The sequence below is a fragment of the Fonsecaea nubica genome, assembly GCF_001646965.1.
Source record: "Fonsecaea nubica strain CBS 269.64 chromosome Unknown Scaff47, whole genome shotgun sequence".
NCBI classification, from domain to species: Eukaryota; Fungi; Ascomycota; class Eurotiomycetes; order Chaetothyriales; family Herpotrichiellaceae; genus Fonsecaea; species Fonsecaea nubica.
This window is the reverse complement of record NW_019173720.1, coordinates 36,685-54,878: the sequence shown is the minus strand read 5'-3', so window position 1 is coordinate 54,878 and position 18,194 is coordinate 36,685. Positions and strand designations below refer to the sequence as shown.

General features: G+C 53.2%; 6 protein-coding genes across 6 annotated transcripts; 2 read left to right on the top strand and 4 right to left on the bottom strand.

Moving 5' to 3' along the window:
* Positions 1–968: 968 nt before the first annotated feature.
* AYO20_07010 (hypothetical protein) lies at positions 969–4,445 on the top strand (the record flags this gene model as incomplete). The annotated part of the gene is made up of 3 exons (XM_022645298.1): positions 969–2,894; positions 2,944–3,636; positions 3,708–4,445. The coding sequence occupies 3 exons, from the start codon at positions 969–971 to the stop codon at positions 4,443–4,445; spliced, it is 3,357 nt and encodes a 1,118-aa protein (XP_022498684.1).
* A 1,033-nt stretch (positions 4,446–5,478) lies between these two features.
* Positions 5,479–7,236, bottom strand: AYO20_07009 (argininosuccinate lyase; the record flags this gene model as incomplete). The annotated part of the gene is made up of 3 exons (XM_022645297.1): positions 5,479–5,720; positions 5,854–6,738; positions 6,957–7,236. 3 exons carry the CDS (start codon positions 7,234–7,236, stop codon positions 5,479–5,481), a joined length of 1,407 nt encoding a protein of 468 aa, XP_022498683.1.
* Positions 7,237–7,695: 459 nt separating this feature from the next.
* On the bottom strand, positions 7,696–9,755 carry AYO20_07008 (hypothetical protein; the record flags this gene model as incomplete). Its single annotated transcript, XM_022645296.1, has 2 exons — positions 7,696–9,326; positions 9,398–9,755. 2 exons carry the CDS (start codon positions 9,753–9,755, stop codon positions 7,696–7,698), a joined length of 1,989 nt encoding a protein of 662 aa, XP_022498682.1.
* An 840-nt stretch (positions 9,756–10,595) lies between these two features.
* AYO20_07007 (acetoacetate-CoA ligase) lies at positions 10,596–13,241 on the bottom strand (the record flags this gene model as incomplete). The annotated part of the gene is made up of 12 exons (XM_022645295.1): positions 10,596–11,076; positions 11,134–11,203; positions 11,253–11,609; positions 11,665–11,729; positions 11,785–11,912; positions 11,969–12,049; positions 12,112–12,238; positions 12,298–12,473; positions 12,526–12,623; positions 12,681–12,915; positions 12,967–13,070; positions 13,145–13,241. 12 exons carry the CDS (start codon positions 13,239–13,241, stop codon positions 10,596–10,598), a joined length of 2,019 nt encoding a protein of 672 aa, XP_022498681.1.
* A 1,567-nt stretch (positions 13,242–14,808) lies between these two features.
* AYO20_07006 (hypothetical protein) lies at positions 14,809–15,893 on the top strand (the record flags this gene model as incomplete). The annotated part of the gene is made up of 3 exons (XM_022645294.1): positions 14,809–14,987; positions 15,043–15,177; positions 15,227–15,893. The coding sequence occupies 3 exons, from the start codon at positions 14,809–14,811 to the stop codon at positions 15,891–15,893; spliced, it is 981 nt and encodes a 326-aa protein (XP_022498680.1).
* Positions 15,894–17,388: 1,495 nt separating this feature from the next.
* On the bottom strand, positions 17,389–18,189 carry AYO20_07005 (hypothetical protein; the record flags this gene model as incomplete). The annotated part of the gene is made up of 1 exon (XM_022645293.1): positions 17,389–18,189. One exon carries the CDS (start codon positions 18,187–18,189, stop codon positions 17,389–17,391), a length of 801 nt encoding a protein of 266 aa, XP_022498679.1.
* Between the last annotated feature and the right edge of the window lie 5 nt (positions 18,190–18,194).

Sequence of the window (18,194 nt, the reverse complement as noted above, 5' to 3'; positions counted from 1 at the left end):
AGATATCTGGGGGAGGTTGCCATTCGGACTTTCTAGGGAGCCATGTGGCATGGGCATTTCGTGGCGGGCAATAATCATCTGGAATCAGGATAGGCGGCTGGTTGGGCGCGGTATGAAAGGAAAAAGGGGGGCGCTTGTTTGTGGAGGCGCCGGCAAATGGGCCACAAGGCAAGGCATCATCTGCTAATGGTCCGTCGCAAACTTGTCCTTGTGGCCGACGGGACTTTAGGACTCCAGCTTCTTCAGCCGGTGTTGTACCTCGTGCCCAAGTACTTCTTCACATCACTTGGCTCTTTTTGCCTGCGGTCCGTGTTACATGTAGCACAACTCTTGTCACTACTATTATCAGACCCTGTACTACAATCTATTCAAGGCGCCAGCCATAATACTATCGCTCCTCCCTACCCTACAAACGCCCGGCGCTGCTTTTCATGTGAGCTGGAGATTGGTGATTGCGTGCATGGTGCAGTTCTGACTTCTTCGCTGCCAAGTTCGCGCGTGGACATTCTCTCTTTTTTGGTTACCGGCCGAACCTCCAACCAGAATCCCGATTCATCCACAACTCACAAACCACCGCTCAATCACCTCTCGCGCTCAGACAACTTCCTCCCTACAATAATTCCTCCCAGGCGAACAGTCCTTGGACTTCAGTCTTTGACCGCAGTCTGGACTTCTCTTCCAGTCACTCCTTTGTAACAACAGGTAAACATGCGTGATTGCACACTCCGAGTTGCCGGCAACATCGCACAGAGATTCCCGGTTGCTCATCTTCTCCATGTGTTGTCAGAGAGCTAATTTTTTGGATTTTGATGACAGCGCTGGACCGTTTGTCTATGTCTTACTCAATATTCAGCTCACGAGTTACGACTTCCCACTGCTTGTTACTTGACGATCACATTCCTACGATACTGTATCATTACTAAGACCTCCTGCATTGCTCCGATCGCGTCCGAATCGCAGCCGCAACCATGTTTTGGCGATTTGGAGGCTACTCCAATATATCCTCTATCGACACGCTCCTCGAAAAGCCCAATGTCAGGCTCGAAGACTTGCTAGAAGAGACTGACCTGATTCAGGAGCTCAAGTCGCACCACACTAAACTGATAGAATATCTGCGCGATGAACCAAATTTACATGCTCTCCTAAACTACGTTATTGCTCCTGGCCCTAAATCCGAGCACGAAGAAAACGAGGAGGATGAAAAGGGCAAAGGCCTTGAGACGGATAATGAAGATGACCCGCAACCTCTGGACGAAGAACAAGAGAAGGCTGAGAAGATGCGCTTGAAATATGCCTATGTCGCGTGCGAGATTCTGTCTTGCGAGACTTGGTCGATTACAGAGTCTCTGATGGCCAACACTCCTTATCTCACCGAGTTTTGGGATTTCCTGCGGCAACCTGCTCCATTGGACCCTCTCCAGGCTGGCTATTTCACCAAGGTCAACGAAACCCTACTCGAAAAGAAGACTGAGGAGATGTTGGATTTCTTCAAGTCGCTTCCGGGTATCGTGCCCGCCATTCTCCAGCACGTCGACTGTCCAATGGTGATGGACCTGTTGTTGAAAATCATCAGTCTGGAGAAATCTGACGGCGGAATGGGCATCGTGGACTGGCTTCAGGGGCAAGATCTGATCCCAATGCTCCTTTCTAACCTGTCCCCCGAATGCAACTCCTCGACCCAGACTTCTGCTGGGGATTTCCTGAAAGCCATCATCACGATATCTGCGAACGCGGCTCAAAATGAGCAATCCTGCATTGGTCCCAACAGTCTGACACGCCAATTGGTGTCGGAAAAGTGCATCCGACAGCTTATTTCATACATGCTCAGAGGCGGAAACCCGCTCACAGTGGGTGTGGGAATCGTGATCGAGGTTATTCGAAAGAACAACTCAGACTATGATCCCGACCAAGGTCACAGCGCTGATGCTCCTCCGACTAACCACGACCCCATCTATCTCGGCACCCTCCTGAGGTTATTTGCCCATCATGTTCCGGACTTCATGAACCTCATCCTCAGCTCTAAGCACACTGTCACCGAAGGCGAGGAGACCAGGGTAGTAGAGAGAGGCCAACTCAAATCGGCATGGGGAACACAAATCGAGCCCCTCGGGTTCGACCGATTCAAGACCTGCGAGTTGATGGCTGAACTACTTCATTGCAGCAATATGGGTCTTCTGAACGAGCGAGGCAGTGAAGAATTCATCAAAGCCAGAGACGCCGAGAGGGAGAGACTCAGAGCGCAAGGGGCGTTTCTGTCTACCAGGCAATCGGAAGATTCCACCGTCGACATTTCGGCGAGTTCATCGAGATTCGAAAATGCATTCACCCCGTCGGGCTCCACCTCGACAGAAGAGCTACGCATTGCTAACCTCAATGACGAAGATGGATTTGAAAAGGTTGCTGTCTCTGAAGCGACAGATCTCGCTTCAAGCTCGAAACCAGACTCGGCTGAAAAGCCGACGCTATCTCCGCGATCCTATGACCAAGCAAATACGCCGACTGGTGCTCTCGATGAGACCGTTCGCCGTCTCAGCCTTGAGGACACGGACATGACCGCACCCGATGAGCATGAGGTGAACACTCAAACCTCAACACGGGATTCCCAGCCTGAAGACATTTCGCCCCATCCAGACGACAAACCTGCACCATTGTTCTCAAAAGCATCGGATCCTAATAAGACACCCACGGCGAATAGCCCAGAGCCGCCTACTAGCCCGTCTCACTCGAAACTTCGACTCGATGAAGGACAGCCAGAAGGAGAATCATTCCAATCGGGTCACGATGACACAATGCAAGTCGTCCAGTCAGAGGCTCCTGCTGGGGACGAGGCACCAGTGGTTGGGGATTATCTGAAAATTATGTTTGTGGAGAACAGGGTTGTCCCGACGATTTTGGTGAGATTTTTGTTCTGCCGATTCTATGTGAGGTGCTAATATCGGACAGAGCTTCTTTTTCCGCTTTCCGTGGAATAACTTCCTCCACAATGTCGTGTATGATGTTGTGCAGCAAGTTTTCAACGGGCCCATGGACCGCGGCCATAACCGATTTTTAGCGTTTGATCTCTTCGAAACTGGTCGTATCACTGACGCGATTATCGAAGGGCAGAGACGAAGTGACGAAGAACAACGGGCGAGGAATATGCGCCTAGGATACATGGGACATCTGACACTAGTAGCAGAAGAGGTCGTCAAGTTTGGCGAACGACACCCCAGAGAGTTGCTATCGCCTATCGTTCAGGATTATATCTATTCTCAGGCCTGGGAGGAATACGTTACCAAGACACTCGCCGAAACCAGAGAACGCGACAATGCCATCTTGGGAGGGTTTCGACCAGATAACGGTATCGGATCCAGGCAAGCTGTTCTGAATGCTGTAAATGCTGGACAAGGCTTCGGCGTTTCGAGTGGCTTGGCTGGAGTTGGACTGGGTGGAGGCCAGCATGGTCTGGACAGCATCGACTTGTCCAACAATGGTAGCGCGACCAGCGCTGGCTACAATTCAAATGGATCAGTTTCCAGTGGGTTTGGAAGCTCCTCTGACGACGATGACGAAGATATGGATGATGCAGAGGACGAAGAGCACGTGAGGACAGTGAATCAGCTTTCTGCTGCTGATAGCGGTCTCTCGTCGGAGAGTGTGAGTGGGACCAATACAATCCAACGGCTGTTTACGTTTTAAGCTAATGATGTACTCTGCATTTGAAACAGTCCGATCAGCCAATACCCTTACTTCCACCTCCGCCAGCACCACTCAACATCGAGCCATCACGTGCTCGCCGGCGGTTGGCTGATCGATTAGCGAGACACAAACAAGAGGCCGAGCAGGAGGTGGCAGCGTCCGAGTTCGGCTCCGAAGCAGACGACCCGTTCGCTGCGCTGGGGAATGGCGATGACAACGATTCAGGCGACCCGTTCTCGTTGGACGAAGAGGAACAAGACATTACGACGTTTGGGAAGCGGAGTAATATCAATTCGTTTAATACAAACACAAGCGACCACCACAGCTTTTCGGTCAGCAGAGGACTGACCAGTCTGTTTTCTTCAGCACCAAGTCGAGAAATGCATGGACAAACGTCACACGACGACTTTGATGGGTCACTCGATGACTCGTCGTCCGATGGGTCGGGTTCTGACATAGATTCGGGAAATCCACCTCTGGAAGCCAGGACAAGTCTGGAGCGGCGCCCGCTGGAAGTTTTTGAAGACGAAGAGATGGGAGAAATGGTGGCTCCAAGCGAAGAAGTTGAGAGCAACAGTTCTGACGAAGAGGTGTTGAGTCCGTTGGAGAGAGAGAAGTTGGAAAACGCGTATGGAATGAATGATGATCCTGACGAGCAGGCCTCGGAGTTCGCGGGACAAGCGGACCATGATGATGACGATGACGATGAGGATCATTTGGTTGAGATTGCGATCCCTGCCAATTCGAAGCGGCGATCGCGAGGTTGATGTGTTTTACCTGCAAGATCTGATGTCCTCGGAAGATTTTGAGGGATTCAAAGTGCAGAGTTTTGCGGAGGATTCGACCGATCCCGAAGAGCTTCTCTTGATGCTCGTGGTGGACAGATCTGCACCCAGCCAGCAACGAGCGGACGGAAAGATACAGTGTACAATTACCCACATCTTTTGTGATACCCCCTCCATACACATTCGGTCATGAGGAAACAACAGGCGGGAAGAAAAGGGATTTTCCGAGTTACGGCATGGCATGGCCTGGCATTAAAGCTAAAGCAGATGAAAACAAGTCCATTTATTTGCGATGACAAGAGTCAAGTTAGGTTAGGTACGGGTTGAGATGATGGCGCCCATGAGCCACAAAGCCATAAAGCCATAAATAAGCAGTGTCTGTCTAATAGTTTTGGAGATTGGAGGTAAAGAGCGTGTGAAGAGCACGAGGTGAGGTCGACAAACGAGTTTTACGGTCGAAGTTTGGCTACAAAGGGGAGAGAGATGAATGCATTCTTCTGGAGTATAAGGGGAGTGGAGCGAAGACTCCGCCTCCGTGTCAATTCGACGAGATGATGTTTTGGTGGGATGAACATGGAGATGAAGAAGTGGATAGAATTGGTATGTGGTATGTGTGTTGTGTTGTGTACGATAGCGAGAGCGAGAGCAAGAGCGAGAGTGAGAGCGAGAATTGAAAACGATAAGCCGTAACAATAACCGGTCTATGAGTTGGTTAGTTAGTTGACATACGAGCAAGGTAGGTAAGGTATTGCACCGAGTCTTCTTTTCTATGTCTATCCAGGTCCATCTCGACAAAACTAAAGTCACCTCAACTTGTTCTGTCCCGCTGGCAAAAAGTCCATCGTCCATCTCGTAAAGAAAATACCTCCCTGACTGCCCACCTACCTACCAGTGCTACCTAACCACGTCCTCGGGACTGTAGTACTGTTTTTGAAGCCCCCAATCGTCACCTAGATGGCCACCTCGCTACCTCGTTACCTCTCTAGGTATCTAGGTATCTAGCGAGGCTAGATTATCAATTCAGCGCCCTCTCCAACGCCTCCAACTGCTCCAGCACGGCGCGCCGACTCGTCCCGCCCGTCGCGTCCTTGAGCTCGACCGAGCGCTCGTAGTCGAAGACGCTGAGCACGTCGGCGCCGAAGCGCGCGTCCACGCCCTGGAACTGCGCCACGCTGAGTTGGTCGAGGCCCACGTCGGCCGACTCGGCCAGCGCGACCATCTGTCCCGCCAGGTGGTGGGTTTCGCGGAAGGGGACGCCTGGAATTCGTCAGAGACAAGGGTCAATGGTCATGATAATGGCAAGGAGAGGGTAAGGATAGGGATGGTGATGAAAATGAGGAAGGACAACGAGTTAGATATAAGACGAGCGGATAGGAGAAGAAAGTCTCACCCTTGCGAACCAAATACTCGGCAAGATCCGTCGCAAGCATGTCCGGGCTCAGCGCCGCCCGCATCTTCTCCGGATACACCGTCGCCGTGGCCAGCGACCGCGCCGCAATCTGCAGGCTGTCCTTGACCGTCTTGACCGTGTCGAGCATCGGCTGCAGGCTCTCCTGCAGGTCCTTGTTGTACGTGGTGGGCAGGCCCTTGACGCTCATCATCAGCCCGGCCATGGCACCGAAAATCCTCCCGGACTTGCCGCGCAGCAGCTCCAGCGAGTCGCTGTTCTTCTTCTGCGGCATCAGCGAGCTGCCCGTCGTGTACGCGTCCGCCAACTTGACGTAGCCAAACTCGAGCGAGCTGTACAAGATCAGATCCTCGGACCACCGCGACAGGTGGCTCCCGATCGTCGCCGCGCACTGGAGCACCTCGACCACAAAGTCACGGTCCCCGACCGCCGACATGCTGTTCATGATCAACCCCTCAAACCCGAGCTCCTTGGCCAGCTGCACCCGGTCGATGCCGAACGCGTTACCGGCCACGGCGCCACAGCCGAGGGGCAGTTTGTTGATATTCTTCTTGGTGAAGCGCAGACGTTCGAGGTCGGACTGGAACGCCGTCGCGTGGCTGAGGAGCCAGTGGCTCCACCGGACGGGCTGGGCCCGTTGGAGATGCGTGTAGCTCGGCATGATGTAGTTGATGTCTTGCCTGGCGCGCTGGGCAATGACCTTGAGCAGCTCGACCAGGTACTGCTCAATCAGGACGAGCTCGTCGCGGAGCCACATACGCATGTCGGTCGCCACTTGATCATTGCGGCTGCGGCCTGTGTGGAGCTTTCCTGCGATGTTTGTGCCGATGATTTCGCCCAGCCGGCGTTCGTTGGCGGTATGGATGTCTTTGCAGTATAGTGTCAGTGATTACTCCGAGATAGAACATTCTGCCAGTTAACATCATGAACAATCCTCCCCGTGCACTGGTGGACAGCCCACGCATCGACATATATCCCACTTAACCGACTCCCCCTTCTGGCCAATGCCCAACACCGCATCACAACAACGCCTATAGTACGCCAGAACCTGCACGACTCACTCACTCACTCACTTAGTCACTCACCTTCATCGCCCGGCGCCGGCTGAAACGTCCCCTCCTCCCACTCCTTGAGCACCTTGCGAAGGCCCTCCTCCAACTTCTCAAACTCGTGCTGCGTCAAGATCCCCGTCTTGACGTTCGCCCGCGCGTACGCGATCGAGCCGCGGATGTCCTGCGCGTAAAACACCCGGTCTACCGACAGAGACTCGTTGTACTGGTCCATCAGCGGGTCGATCTCGCCCGTGAACCTGCCGCCCCAGAGCCGGACGGGGGCTGCGGCTTTTTGGCCCTGTGATGTCGTCATCTTCTTGGAGATTTGTGGAGGTCTGCTCAGTGCATGGGCAAACGGGAGTGTATCAGGGTAAGGAACAATGGATGTGAAAGCCAAAAAAAAAAGCGATGCGATGGGGCCCTGTCAGTATAGACTCATGTCGCCGGAAAAAGGAAAAACTTCGGGGATCAAAAAAAATTGGGTGATAACGGCTCCCTTGGCATTGGCGATTTGCGGTGACGTTTGCCAAGAGATTATCAAACGAAAATACTATGAAAGTATTATGGGCCACCCCGGATTTTGGGGATGGAAAAAGCTGGGGAGGACAAAGGACAAGTCGGGCAGGAAGAGCTTGAGAGACAGCCCCGTGCCACGTCTCCAGCCCTGGATGTGGATGCCAGATCCCCCGTTGGGTCCGTCACCACCGCTTAAATACATGTACCTATATCTGTAGTCGGTGTATCGACAACCAGGTCACGTCGTTCAGTCTCCTCACACAAGCTTAATCTTCTGCTTCTTCGCCCCAACCAGCCAGTCGTTCCCACACGTAAAATAGCCGATCCGCTCATACGCCCCGGGGACTCGCGATGACTTTGTCAAGACAAGCCCGGAGACGCAGCCGTGGGAATGGCCCGCGACGCTGAGACACCATACCCGTGCTTTGAAGGGCTTGTAGCTCTCCCCTTGTTTGCCTCGTCGCACCATCCCCTCCAAATCGTCCTCGGTCATGTCTTGCACCAATAGTGAATCTGGGGAAACGCTCACGGCAGTCCCGCTGCCAGGTATTGCCAAGTGGTACTCGAACTTGTAGCTTTCCGGAGCGACCAACGTCCCTTCCGCCAGGGGACCGCACAAGTCGATGAACCCGTCCGTGACCTCGCCCAGCGGATTGAGGCCGAATTCCGTACACGACGTCTTCGTAATCGAGATGTGCGCGCTCAACTCGACGGTCTCGTCCTCTTCAAGCTCAAAAGGCTGGATTTGCGTGTCCACCGAGGCCCACGAGAAACTCGGCGCGCGGTAGTCGTCCAACCTCCGTGCAAGGTGTGGTGACTCGAGATGTGGTGCCGACGCCCAGAGTAGGTCCTCGACCAGATTGTCATTCCACAAGCCCGCGACATAGACCGAGCCGGTCGCGGTTTGGACCTTCTTCGCAATCCCCGAGATGGCTGGGAGCTTGTCAGACGCCACGGTGAGCTTGCGGAGCGTGTACTGGGCGAGGATGCGGTGCCAGGTACGGAAGATCTTGGACCGCTGTTTCACCGACAAAAGCAGTTTCGGTAATAGGCCTGGAGTCGTGGCTTTTCGCCTTGACGAGGGATTGCACTCGCAGCGATATGCCGAGCGGCACTCGAATGTCAGCTCCGTCTCTGTGTAGTGCAGAAGTCGAGGCGACAAGACATTCTCTTGCAATGCCCAGGCTCGATCCCTCAGAGGGCCCTCAGTCCGAAAGGCTAGATCCTCGTCCGGGGCTTCGTGGTGGTTGGAAACTTTTCGAGCTTTGATTGTAAGCGTTTTCCCTCGTGTATTGCGATGTTCCAGACGCAATCGCTTCGGACGCTGCACCAGGCACGGGTGGGTATTGTCCTCACATGCGTCTGCCGCGATTGTTATATACGAGGCTTCATAGATGTCGCTCATCTTGGATGATTCGCTCTCCCAATCCTTTTTGTCGTCTTGGATGATGCACAGGCCGTCGATCCACAGATAGCGAATGTCCAGACGGCGTGTAATGGTGACAGCGTCTTGAAACAGGACCGGTAACGTGTCCCAGTCGATCCGTTTCCGCATGTCTCGTAAGTTTGCGCTCGTCGTGGTCACTGTCGATCCAGGTCCCCAGCAGTAGCTGAGGGTAATATATTCGACGTTCTTGCTCTTCAGTTCAATCAATTTTAGGTTTTTGTCGCTCTGCACGTCTATGAGTCTGGTCGGCAGTCTGCTCGGGGCGGATTTCCGGCATGCGGCATGTGATGGGTTGGACATGCAGTCCTTGATGCACTTGCGGGCGAAATCAAACGACTCGTCTGAGCCCGAGGAAATTGGAATGCTGCGAGCATTACCCAGTGCTGGCCACGGTGGCCGCTGGTCTGCCGAAGTATCAGAACTTGACAATGTTGTCGTGGCTAGAATGGTGAAGATTGTCTACAAAGTCATGGACCCGACATGGCAGACAAAAGAGACGCCGAAGACACACCTGACGGAGTATACAACTCAAACGCGATAGACTTGCCGCTGGGCTCTTGTACCGACACCTTGATAGGTGAGCCTTCCAGAAGATCAATACACACAGGATCACGGATACGGGCCCAGTCTCTCCCAACAAAACCCTGCAGAGATTGTCGGAGCAACTTGCAATACTGGCAGTTGCTGGCAGATAGCTGGCGAGCGTCTATGCAGAGCGTGAGATTGGCGTTGTGTTTGGTCGCACTGTCTGCATCGTACGAGCTGGACGTGTGACCCCGTGGACTCAGGTTATTGCAAAGCTTGCATCGGGAACGTGCTCCATGGCGCCTAGCCTTGGTTGACGAGGACTTCCCTCCAGCTCTCAGCATGGTGATCCTCGAACATGGATATTCAAGGCTGAATTGACCTGAGATTTTGCCACGAGCCCAATCAGGGGCCTGAGACCCTGCTGGTGAAGGAGAGAATTGCCAGTCTGGGAGGAGCGGCTCAAGGGCTAGCTCATGGATGGAGGAGGGATAATGAATCGCGAGAAGTGACGGAACGATCAAGGATTTCCTTCACCACGTAAATCATTCTGCTGCAGGTTGTCGTGAGACTTTTAAGAGCCTAGAAGTCAATACGAAGAAGCTTCAGGGGCCAAAGTTGGTTTCACAGTAGAAGGCCTTGGCCCCTTTTGCACGTGATGGCAAGGCTGTGTTCGATTTTGTAAAGACAGAAATTTCCAGGGTTCTTACTGTGGTCTGGTCCGATCAGATCAAGTAACCTCTCTTGGAGAATGTAGATTTCTATTCTGATGTTTTTTCCATCTCAAGCCAAATTCGGAAGAAGATCCAACATATTGGTGTCTAGAGGAGGAGTAGCTGGCTCGGGCCGAGATGGACGTGTCTGATAGGGGATAGGCCAACCCACCGAGCCACCACCACCCGAGCCGAGCCGAGTACAGTGAAGAGGTAGAGGTACTCCGTCAAGCCTGATCAACCCGTGCATCTAGTGCTATAGTGACTTTGTTCTCTTTGGCACGCAACAATGCCGAAGTGTCTCCAGGAGAAGAAAGGTAGATGGAGCAGATAGGCGCGAGATGAGGCGGATGTCGACTGTCCAGTGATAGCTGATATCCTTACTAGACATACCACGGCTTTCCAAACGCCATACCGCCGTCTATGCTGTGCCACCGTGTCCGCAGGAATCGCCTCCGCTTGTGCATCCATTTACAGTCTCGCAGCAGTCCCATCGAGCCTCTTCAGCAGCTTCTCCAGGTGGAAGAACGGCTCAAACTGCTCAAGCATAGCCAGCTCCTGCGGACTGAGTCTCTGCTTCGTCTTGGCCTGCGCCCCACCATTCACCACAGCCTTGACCTGGATCTCCATCTTCTTTCCATTGGCATTGTAGGGAATCTCCTTGACCTCAAAGATGTGAGCCGGGACGTGTCTCCTGCTGAGATCCTTGGCGATTTGATCGCGGATGCGGCTCTCCAGTTCTTTGTTTGGGAGGATGTGGTTGGAAGACACGCCTTCCCGACATTTGATGAAGAGGAGAACGCGCTCGGTGGTGTCTGAGTAGGGCGCGGTGCTGCGTTGCTGGCCCACGACCACCGAGTCGACTATCGACGACGTGAAGCGCGGTGAAGAAAGAATGTTGTAGATTTCTGAACTGCCGAAGCGGACGCCAGACGGGTTCAGAGTACCATCACTATCAGCCATGTTAGGAGTTGCCGTCTTCGCTACCGGTCATGGGACATTGACTGACCTTCTTCCCAACACATAAGTCCCCTTTGTCACAGGATTGACTTTGATGAAGTCGCCATGTGTCCATACATCTTGCGTCTCATCAGCATAGATCAGCGGAATCAACAACAATAGACTCACGGGGGAACATGTCAAAGTAGGCACTGTAATACCGCTTCTTCCCAGGATCCTTCCAGAACATGGCGGGCATATTGGGAAATGGTTTCCTGCAGACTAGCTCGCCGCTTTCTCCATCAGGGACTTCGACCCCGTCTGGCGAATATGCAGCAATATCCATACCCAATGCCTTGACAGCGACCTCTCCGGGATACGATGGGAGAGAGCGCGTTCCATGAATAAAGGAGCCGCACAGCTCAGTGCCCCCTGAGAACTGGATCTGGCACACAGGGCCGAACGCTTCTCCTAGCCATGATGCTAGACTTGGCGTGAGCACCGCGCCAGTGGAGAAGATGGTGTGAACATTTTGAGCGTATTTTCCTGTCTCGTTTATTAATGGACCAGAACAAGAGACAAAAGGCTTCGAAGAACGAACTGGGCGTCACATTCCTCTTCTGCAGCTCAGCATAATAACGCGGGCCGGCGCCAAACCCCGTGATACTGAAAATTGCTTGTCAGACAACGTCGCACTTTCAGAAGTATCACTGTTACAAACCCTGTTGCCAAAACGCCCTGAAGGAACTCCTCCGGGGAGGGATAGAATGGTGATCCATCATACAGGACCATTGTGGTTTTGCAGAAAAGTGCGCCTATCGATATGTTCCACAACGTCCACCCAATCTGCTGTTCGTGAGATGCCGATTCCGAGGGAAATAGGGAGAGGAATGGCTAGAACTTACACCACTGAAATGGAAGTGTATATCCTGTGGGCCGAAGCTGTTGTGGAGGCGGTGCTCCTTGAAGCCGTTCAAAAGCAGACCCTACTTCACATGAGCTGGCTTCTACGACAGTGGGATCCAGGGCATACCCCATGTGAATGTACAATGCCCTTTGGAGTCCCTGTCGTACCAGAAGAGAACATGATGACCAGAGGCGTATTGAAGGGGACTTGCGCAAAGGTGAGGGGTGATTGACAGTCGGTGCCGCCAATGAAAGCCTCGAGGCTCTCACTGCAATAAGACAAGTGATCAGCTCTCGACAAGGCAACCGGGGATTAAAACTGCTTTACCACTTTGTTTTGAAGCCCGCCGTGTCTCCTATCACGACCAGCTTCAGTGGACTTGAGACTTTGCTTGTCCAGCCATCGACCTTTGCCGTGATGTTGACGCATTTCCCATTGTATGAATATTCTGACTCGGCGAAAACCACGCGAGGTTCGATCTGGCTGAGTCGATCGTTGAGTGCCTTGAACAACATCAGCCCAGCGTGAACATCCTGCATGGGAGAGTAGCTTCACCTTGTCCCCAACATCAGTTGCAAATGATGCAAAAATACCGCCCACAGCCGCCGTAGCCAGTAGTAAAGCCAACGACCTGGTGCAGTTACTTCCTATTACTGCAGACGGATCAATCACTTCAGCGCTTCACGCACAATTGCAGCTGTTATCCTTACAAGCAACAACATCTCCCTCTGCCACGCCAGCCCGACGCAGTGCGTTCGCATACGTTCTGACCAAGTCTCTGAGATCTCGCCACGTATATCGTCGCGGACTCGACAAATTCTCCTCGTTGACATCGATGACAGCAATCCGATCGCCGTCGCCACACAGCATGTTCTCTGCAAAGTTGAGTCTCGCCTGCTGGAAGAACAGCGAGAACTGGTCGATGGGGATGTTCTCATCCACAGCCTAGTGGCGTTCAGTATGTGGATTGACAGCCAGCGAGTGATTGCAACCCACAACTTTAGGGTGGACAGATGCTTTGATGTCAAGAAACCGCCACAGTGCCATCCAGAAGTCATTCAGTCGGTTGATGGAGAATGCATGCAAGTCCTCGTACGTCTCTGAGATTATTGAAGTGAGCGTTGGCCTGCAGATAATGCCAATAGACATGAGTGTTTTGAGCATGGCAACATACGCAGACGCAGACCATATCTCCTGTTCACATAAGTCTGGAAGTCCTCCAAGGCAGTCCGAAGACCTGGGGGCGGCGTGTAAACGGGCTTCACTGTCATGTTTGGCTATGAGAGATGTTTTCGTGTCACATTGAGAATTCAGGCAGCAAGATATGTCTTTCGAGGTTATGAGCACGTCCACACCAGGCTGACCGAGTTCGCCATTATTCTTGAAGAACCCACCCGACGTCGCTCTATTTTCGGCCTTCTCGACCATGAGCCGCACCACCTGTGCCGTAGCAGCGGTTTATGCCGACGAAGCGAAGTCTTGTGCCCAGTGAGCAATGCCGAGGCTTTCCCCGCGTGGTGGAGAGGCTGTCGGGGCCTAATTGTATGGTGGGTATTATGTTTTATCCATATCCTCCTCAAGGTTTGTTTGTGTAGTCTAGATGTACGTTGATGAATGTTGCTCGTTTCAAGCGCAGGGAGGAGCATTCGTAGGGAGGGAGGCCAGAATTCGGTCCGACACTAGGGACTCTTGATGTTCGATCCGATTGCCTTCGACAAACTAGACGATTTGGAGGCGCCTGGTTAGCAGGACAGTGGAAGAAGTGGTGGGTGGCTCTGTTTTCCACGGTGCTCACAACACTTCGACGCAAGTGGAATTGAAGAGTTCTGATTCGGGTGTAGGACGGTCACTGACAACTTATACCGTATACGAACATTCTCGACAATAGGCGGAAAGGGAACACCAGTGGCTTCCGCAGCGTCCGATTTCAGAAGCAGAGGGTGGCTGTCGGAGAATTTTGAATGTCCGTGGGGTGGAAAGAGTTTACTTTCATCACTTGGTGCGGTTGCCTCCAAGACTTCCACAATTCTACCCTGTTATGCGGGAAACCATTGTCTTTTCTTTTCCAGCAAAGCTTGCTTCTACTGTAATACAGACAACTGTGTTGCTATTGCACCCCGCCTCGCCATATCCGGTACGAGGGATTGTCTACCACTGCGCCGCTGGTTAGGCGAGGAGAAACTCCGGCATTTGCAGGGCCTGAGATACGTATCTCTACCCCTATTTTCTCGACCTGTACGCATTTGACAGACCTTGCACCCCTTTCAGACAGTGACGGTTCTGATATCGGAGGAGACATTATCAATTGAGGCCATCAGCCTGTGCGTACCTGAAATGCGAACAAGCTGTTCAGCAGTGTCGTACATTTTACCTCTACCACAGCTTCGATTCGCAGTCCAGATGCTGGTCCGTACCATATGAGGCCGTCCCTTCCAGCCACACCATTTCTTCCACATGCCTGGGCCAACATCTCCAAATGTACCCAGAACGAGTAAGAATCGGTCAGCACCATTGGCTACCTAGGAGTATGAGGTCCAATCTTAAGGGCACTCGCCGTCCGGCGTTCTGTGCCTCTAATGGTAGCTGAAGGGAGCAATTTCCAAGATGGCTGAGTGGCGCATTCTGAAACTCATCTAGCACCCAGACATCGCTTTGGGGGCACGGTAAGGCATTCATATTTCCTCTGCTCGTCTGCCCGCGACTTTTTACAGTTCAGACCCAGGATCTCTCTACGCGAGGCGAGGTTGGCAAGGCAAAGGCTTGTCTGTTATTCTCTGCGAACCCCAGCTTCGCTTCCAGCCTTGTGGCACACCACAGCCCACCACGTTCCTCGCTAGGATGTACAGACCTGCTCATCCTCGCATCCGTCCTCGATTGTCGGAGACGAGGCCCCACTTACTTTTCCTGGTCCTCCTCCATTTGCTCAACGTCGCGGCTTTGGAGATCACGTATCCCAAGATCGGAACCGTCTATCCTACAAAGGGTCCCCTTGACGTGCAATGGCAGTCAACGTCCGAGTAAGGATTTTAAGATGAGTTCTATCCGTAGTGACTGAGCTGATCTCGACACTAGGTTTGACGCTGTGGAGCTTGCCATCTATCTCGCCACATATAGTGGGCAGACACTGAAGAGCGAGCAGCGTTGTATCGTTGCCGTGATAGATGATGGATCTACGGCCATCACTCTGAGTCAACCACCACCAGATGGGTAAAACTGTCCCTCATATTATCAAGAGTGCACGGGCTCATGGACGCAGGGACTCCTGGACCTGGATGTTCTACGATGACCTCCAAACCATCTCGCTCGGCAACAACTACATTGCACAGTCGGTCCACTTCCAGTTCCAAAGTCCCACTCCCACGCCGACCCCATCACCAAGCACCACTTCGACCCCGTCTACGAAGAACTCTTCAGTAGGCCTGTCACCCGGTGTCGCGGCCGCTATTGGCATCGGAGGCACGCTCGTCGTGGTAGGCGCGGGTCTGTTTGTCGGGTACTGTTGCTTCTATCGACGCTGGCAGCGCAAGAAGCGCGAGACCATCAGTGCCATACCGTATACGCCGGGACACCGATACTCGAAGCAAGAGTTGGACAGCAAGCCCGGCACAGCGTACGGGGTACACACACATTCTATTCCGCATGCTGATATGAAGCTACCCACGCAGCACGAGATGGAAGTCTACCCTGGTCGCCCGCCTGCGTCTGTGCCATCAAATAGCGCGGTCTCACCCGGTGCCGAGCTCTCAGTCAAGGCACGCCACTCACATCTCCCGCCCCAGCACGGCCTCCAGCCAACGTCGCCATACAGTGAGTTGGCACTATCGCCCCTTCGACATGAAATGTACCATGATCCACGTCGTCCGTTGCCTCAAGAACTACCTGGTGACATGGACATGAACCTGCGACATATGGAGCCTGAGTGACGCTCTTTCCCGACTAGCTCGACTATCAATATCAAGACAGTCGTCTAGAAGGAGGGCTTGACAGTCCATGATCGGCTTCGAGATTAAGCGCTCCCTGGCCCGAATGATGCAGCTGCAGACACATGTAAATGCACTTTCTGCGACAAGTCGAGGCACGCTACACATAAGATGGCGACGTCGGGACAACCCGTTGCCCTCTTGGAAGGGGCCGATAATCAGCACTACCATCCTTTCAGAGTTAGAAGACCTCAACACCGCGACTCGCAGGCAAGAGGCAAACGTGCAACTCTCCTGGTCTCTGCGAACTGACCGGCAAGTTGCTCTTCACCTCACTAATCGGACTGGCACTATATAAGCGGGGACGCTCTGAGGGATAAGGTACCTGTATTGGGCTATCTTGAGCTGCCGAACTGGCTTGGGCAGGGAATAGAGGGGAAACAAAGAACCACCTTGAAACCGCCTAATGTGTTGTGGACTCTAGAGAAGCCAATGCGATGATATGGATGTTATCTTGACCAAATGGGAGGTGGGTGCTGAGATCGAGCCGGGGTTGCATAGCTGTGCATGCCCATGAAAGGAGAAGATCAAGTGAGGCAAGTCTCGGTGGAAGGGCATCTCGATGGGTTGTGTCCAAGTTGAGGTTGGGGTGTCCCCCGTCATCGAGCGATTGTCACTTCATCTCCCCAGAATGGACACAGACGCAGTCCTGATCACAATCTCGCACTGATGCCTCAGTTGCCCTATAACGCCACGATGTTAGCTATCTCTATCAACTCACCTCAACACTCCTCGATCTCGTCAATTCTCGTCTTTCTCCCCTGCCAGGTCCTCCTCGGCCAGATTCCGCTTCCCATCCAGTCCCGACCCCCCTTCCCTATTTGATACAAGCCTTATGCTGATATCACGCTGGGAACTGTTGAAATCAATGAGACTGCAATGCAAGAGAGTCGCGGCCAGAGTCGTAAACAACACTACGTCAACCGTTATGTAGTACGCCCAGCTCGCGCGAGCCTGGGGTGAGCACAGGGCGGCGTCACCCTCCCGCCCAAAGGGGTTGGGTGAGTCGCGGGCAGATTTCCCAACCCTTGGCTGACCCTGACCCCTGAACCCCGCGGCAGCCTTGTCGCGTGAATCACACAATGAGAGGAGAGGAATACTGCCGTAATACTGTATTCCCTCCCATAAACCCCTTTACTCGCACAGCCGCGGCCTCGCCTCTCCCTCCGCACGCGTACGTACGTACGTACGTGTCTGGTTTGTCTCACATTCCTAGACGGTACTCGGTACTCTGTATCTAGCATTGACCCATGCATGGTCTCGACACTCCTCTCCTTCCCGGCCACCGCCCAGGTTTCGTTCAACTTCTGCGTCGGCCCGCCGGCCTCAGACTTCTGCGGCACCGCCGGGCGGCGGCGCATGCGAGCTCCCTGACGGCTCGCTGCTCTGCTGCTCGGGCAGTATCCCCTGCGGATCGAACAACGCTTGTATTATTTCATCAATCAGAGATTCCCGGGTTTCGCATGGTGAGATTCAGGAATTCCACAATGTCGTCCACACCTTGAGGCTCGTTCACCCAATGACCCCCATCTGCGTACTCGTGTAACTGAGCGTTCAATCCTAAGGAACGCACTAGGACATCCCGCATTCGCCTTCCATTCTTAATGGGTACAGTGTCATCATCGATTGAGTGGCCGAGAAAGATGGGAGTAGACCGGAGGAACGGCGATGATGGTTCTTCTGGGGACTGCTGACCGAAGTAAATCCTCTGAACTGCATTGGAGAGCTGCTCGTCACTGGCGCTAGATGCTTGAAGATCTTCGAAAAGGTTGGCGAAAGGCATCCAGCTACACAGGCCGATTAGGCCAGCGAACCCTCGGCCGTTTGCGAAGAAGGTAGACAACGCTGTCGCAAATCCCTGGCTGATACCTCCTAAAAAGATGTTTTGTCGAGGCACATGAATTTCTTCGGCTCTTATCACCTCCAGCAGGGCGGTAACACTTTGTTTCAATCTATCCATTTGGATTTCGACTTGCTCCTCAGGATCTTCGACTGACCATATATCGAACCATTGCGATATCGTGGTATCGAAGCGTTTCGAGTAAAGAGCTGGTGCCGTGGGAAACACCCATCTGATACCTGGAAACAGATCTGGGAGGGTGCGTGGCCCCCCAGCAGGTTCGGATGCTTCGCTCTCGAAGAACTCGTCCACAAACTCTTGGGCGTCACTGTCTCGGCCGTGGAGAAAGATGACTGTGTGAGTGTGTTTGCTGGTCTCTCTTTGAGTAACGATAGACATGTTGG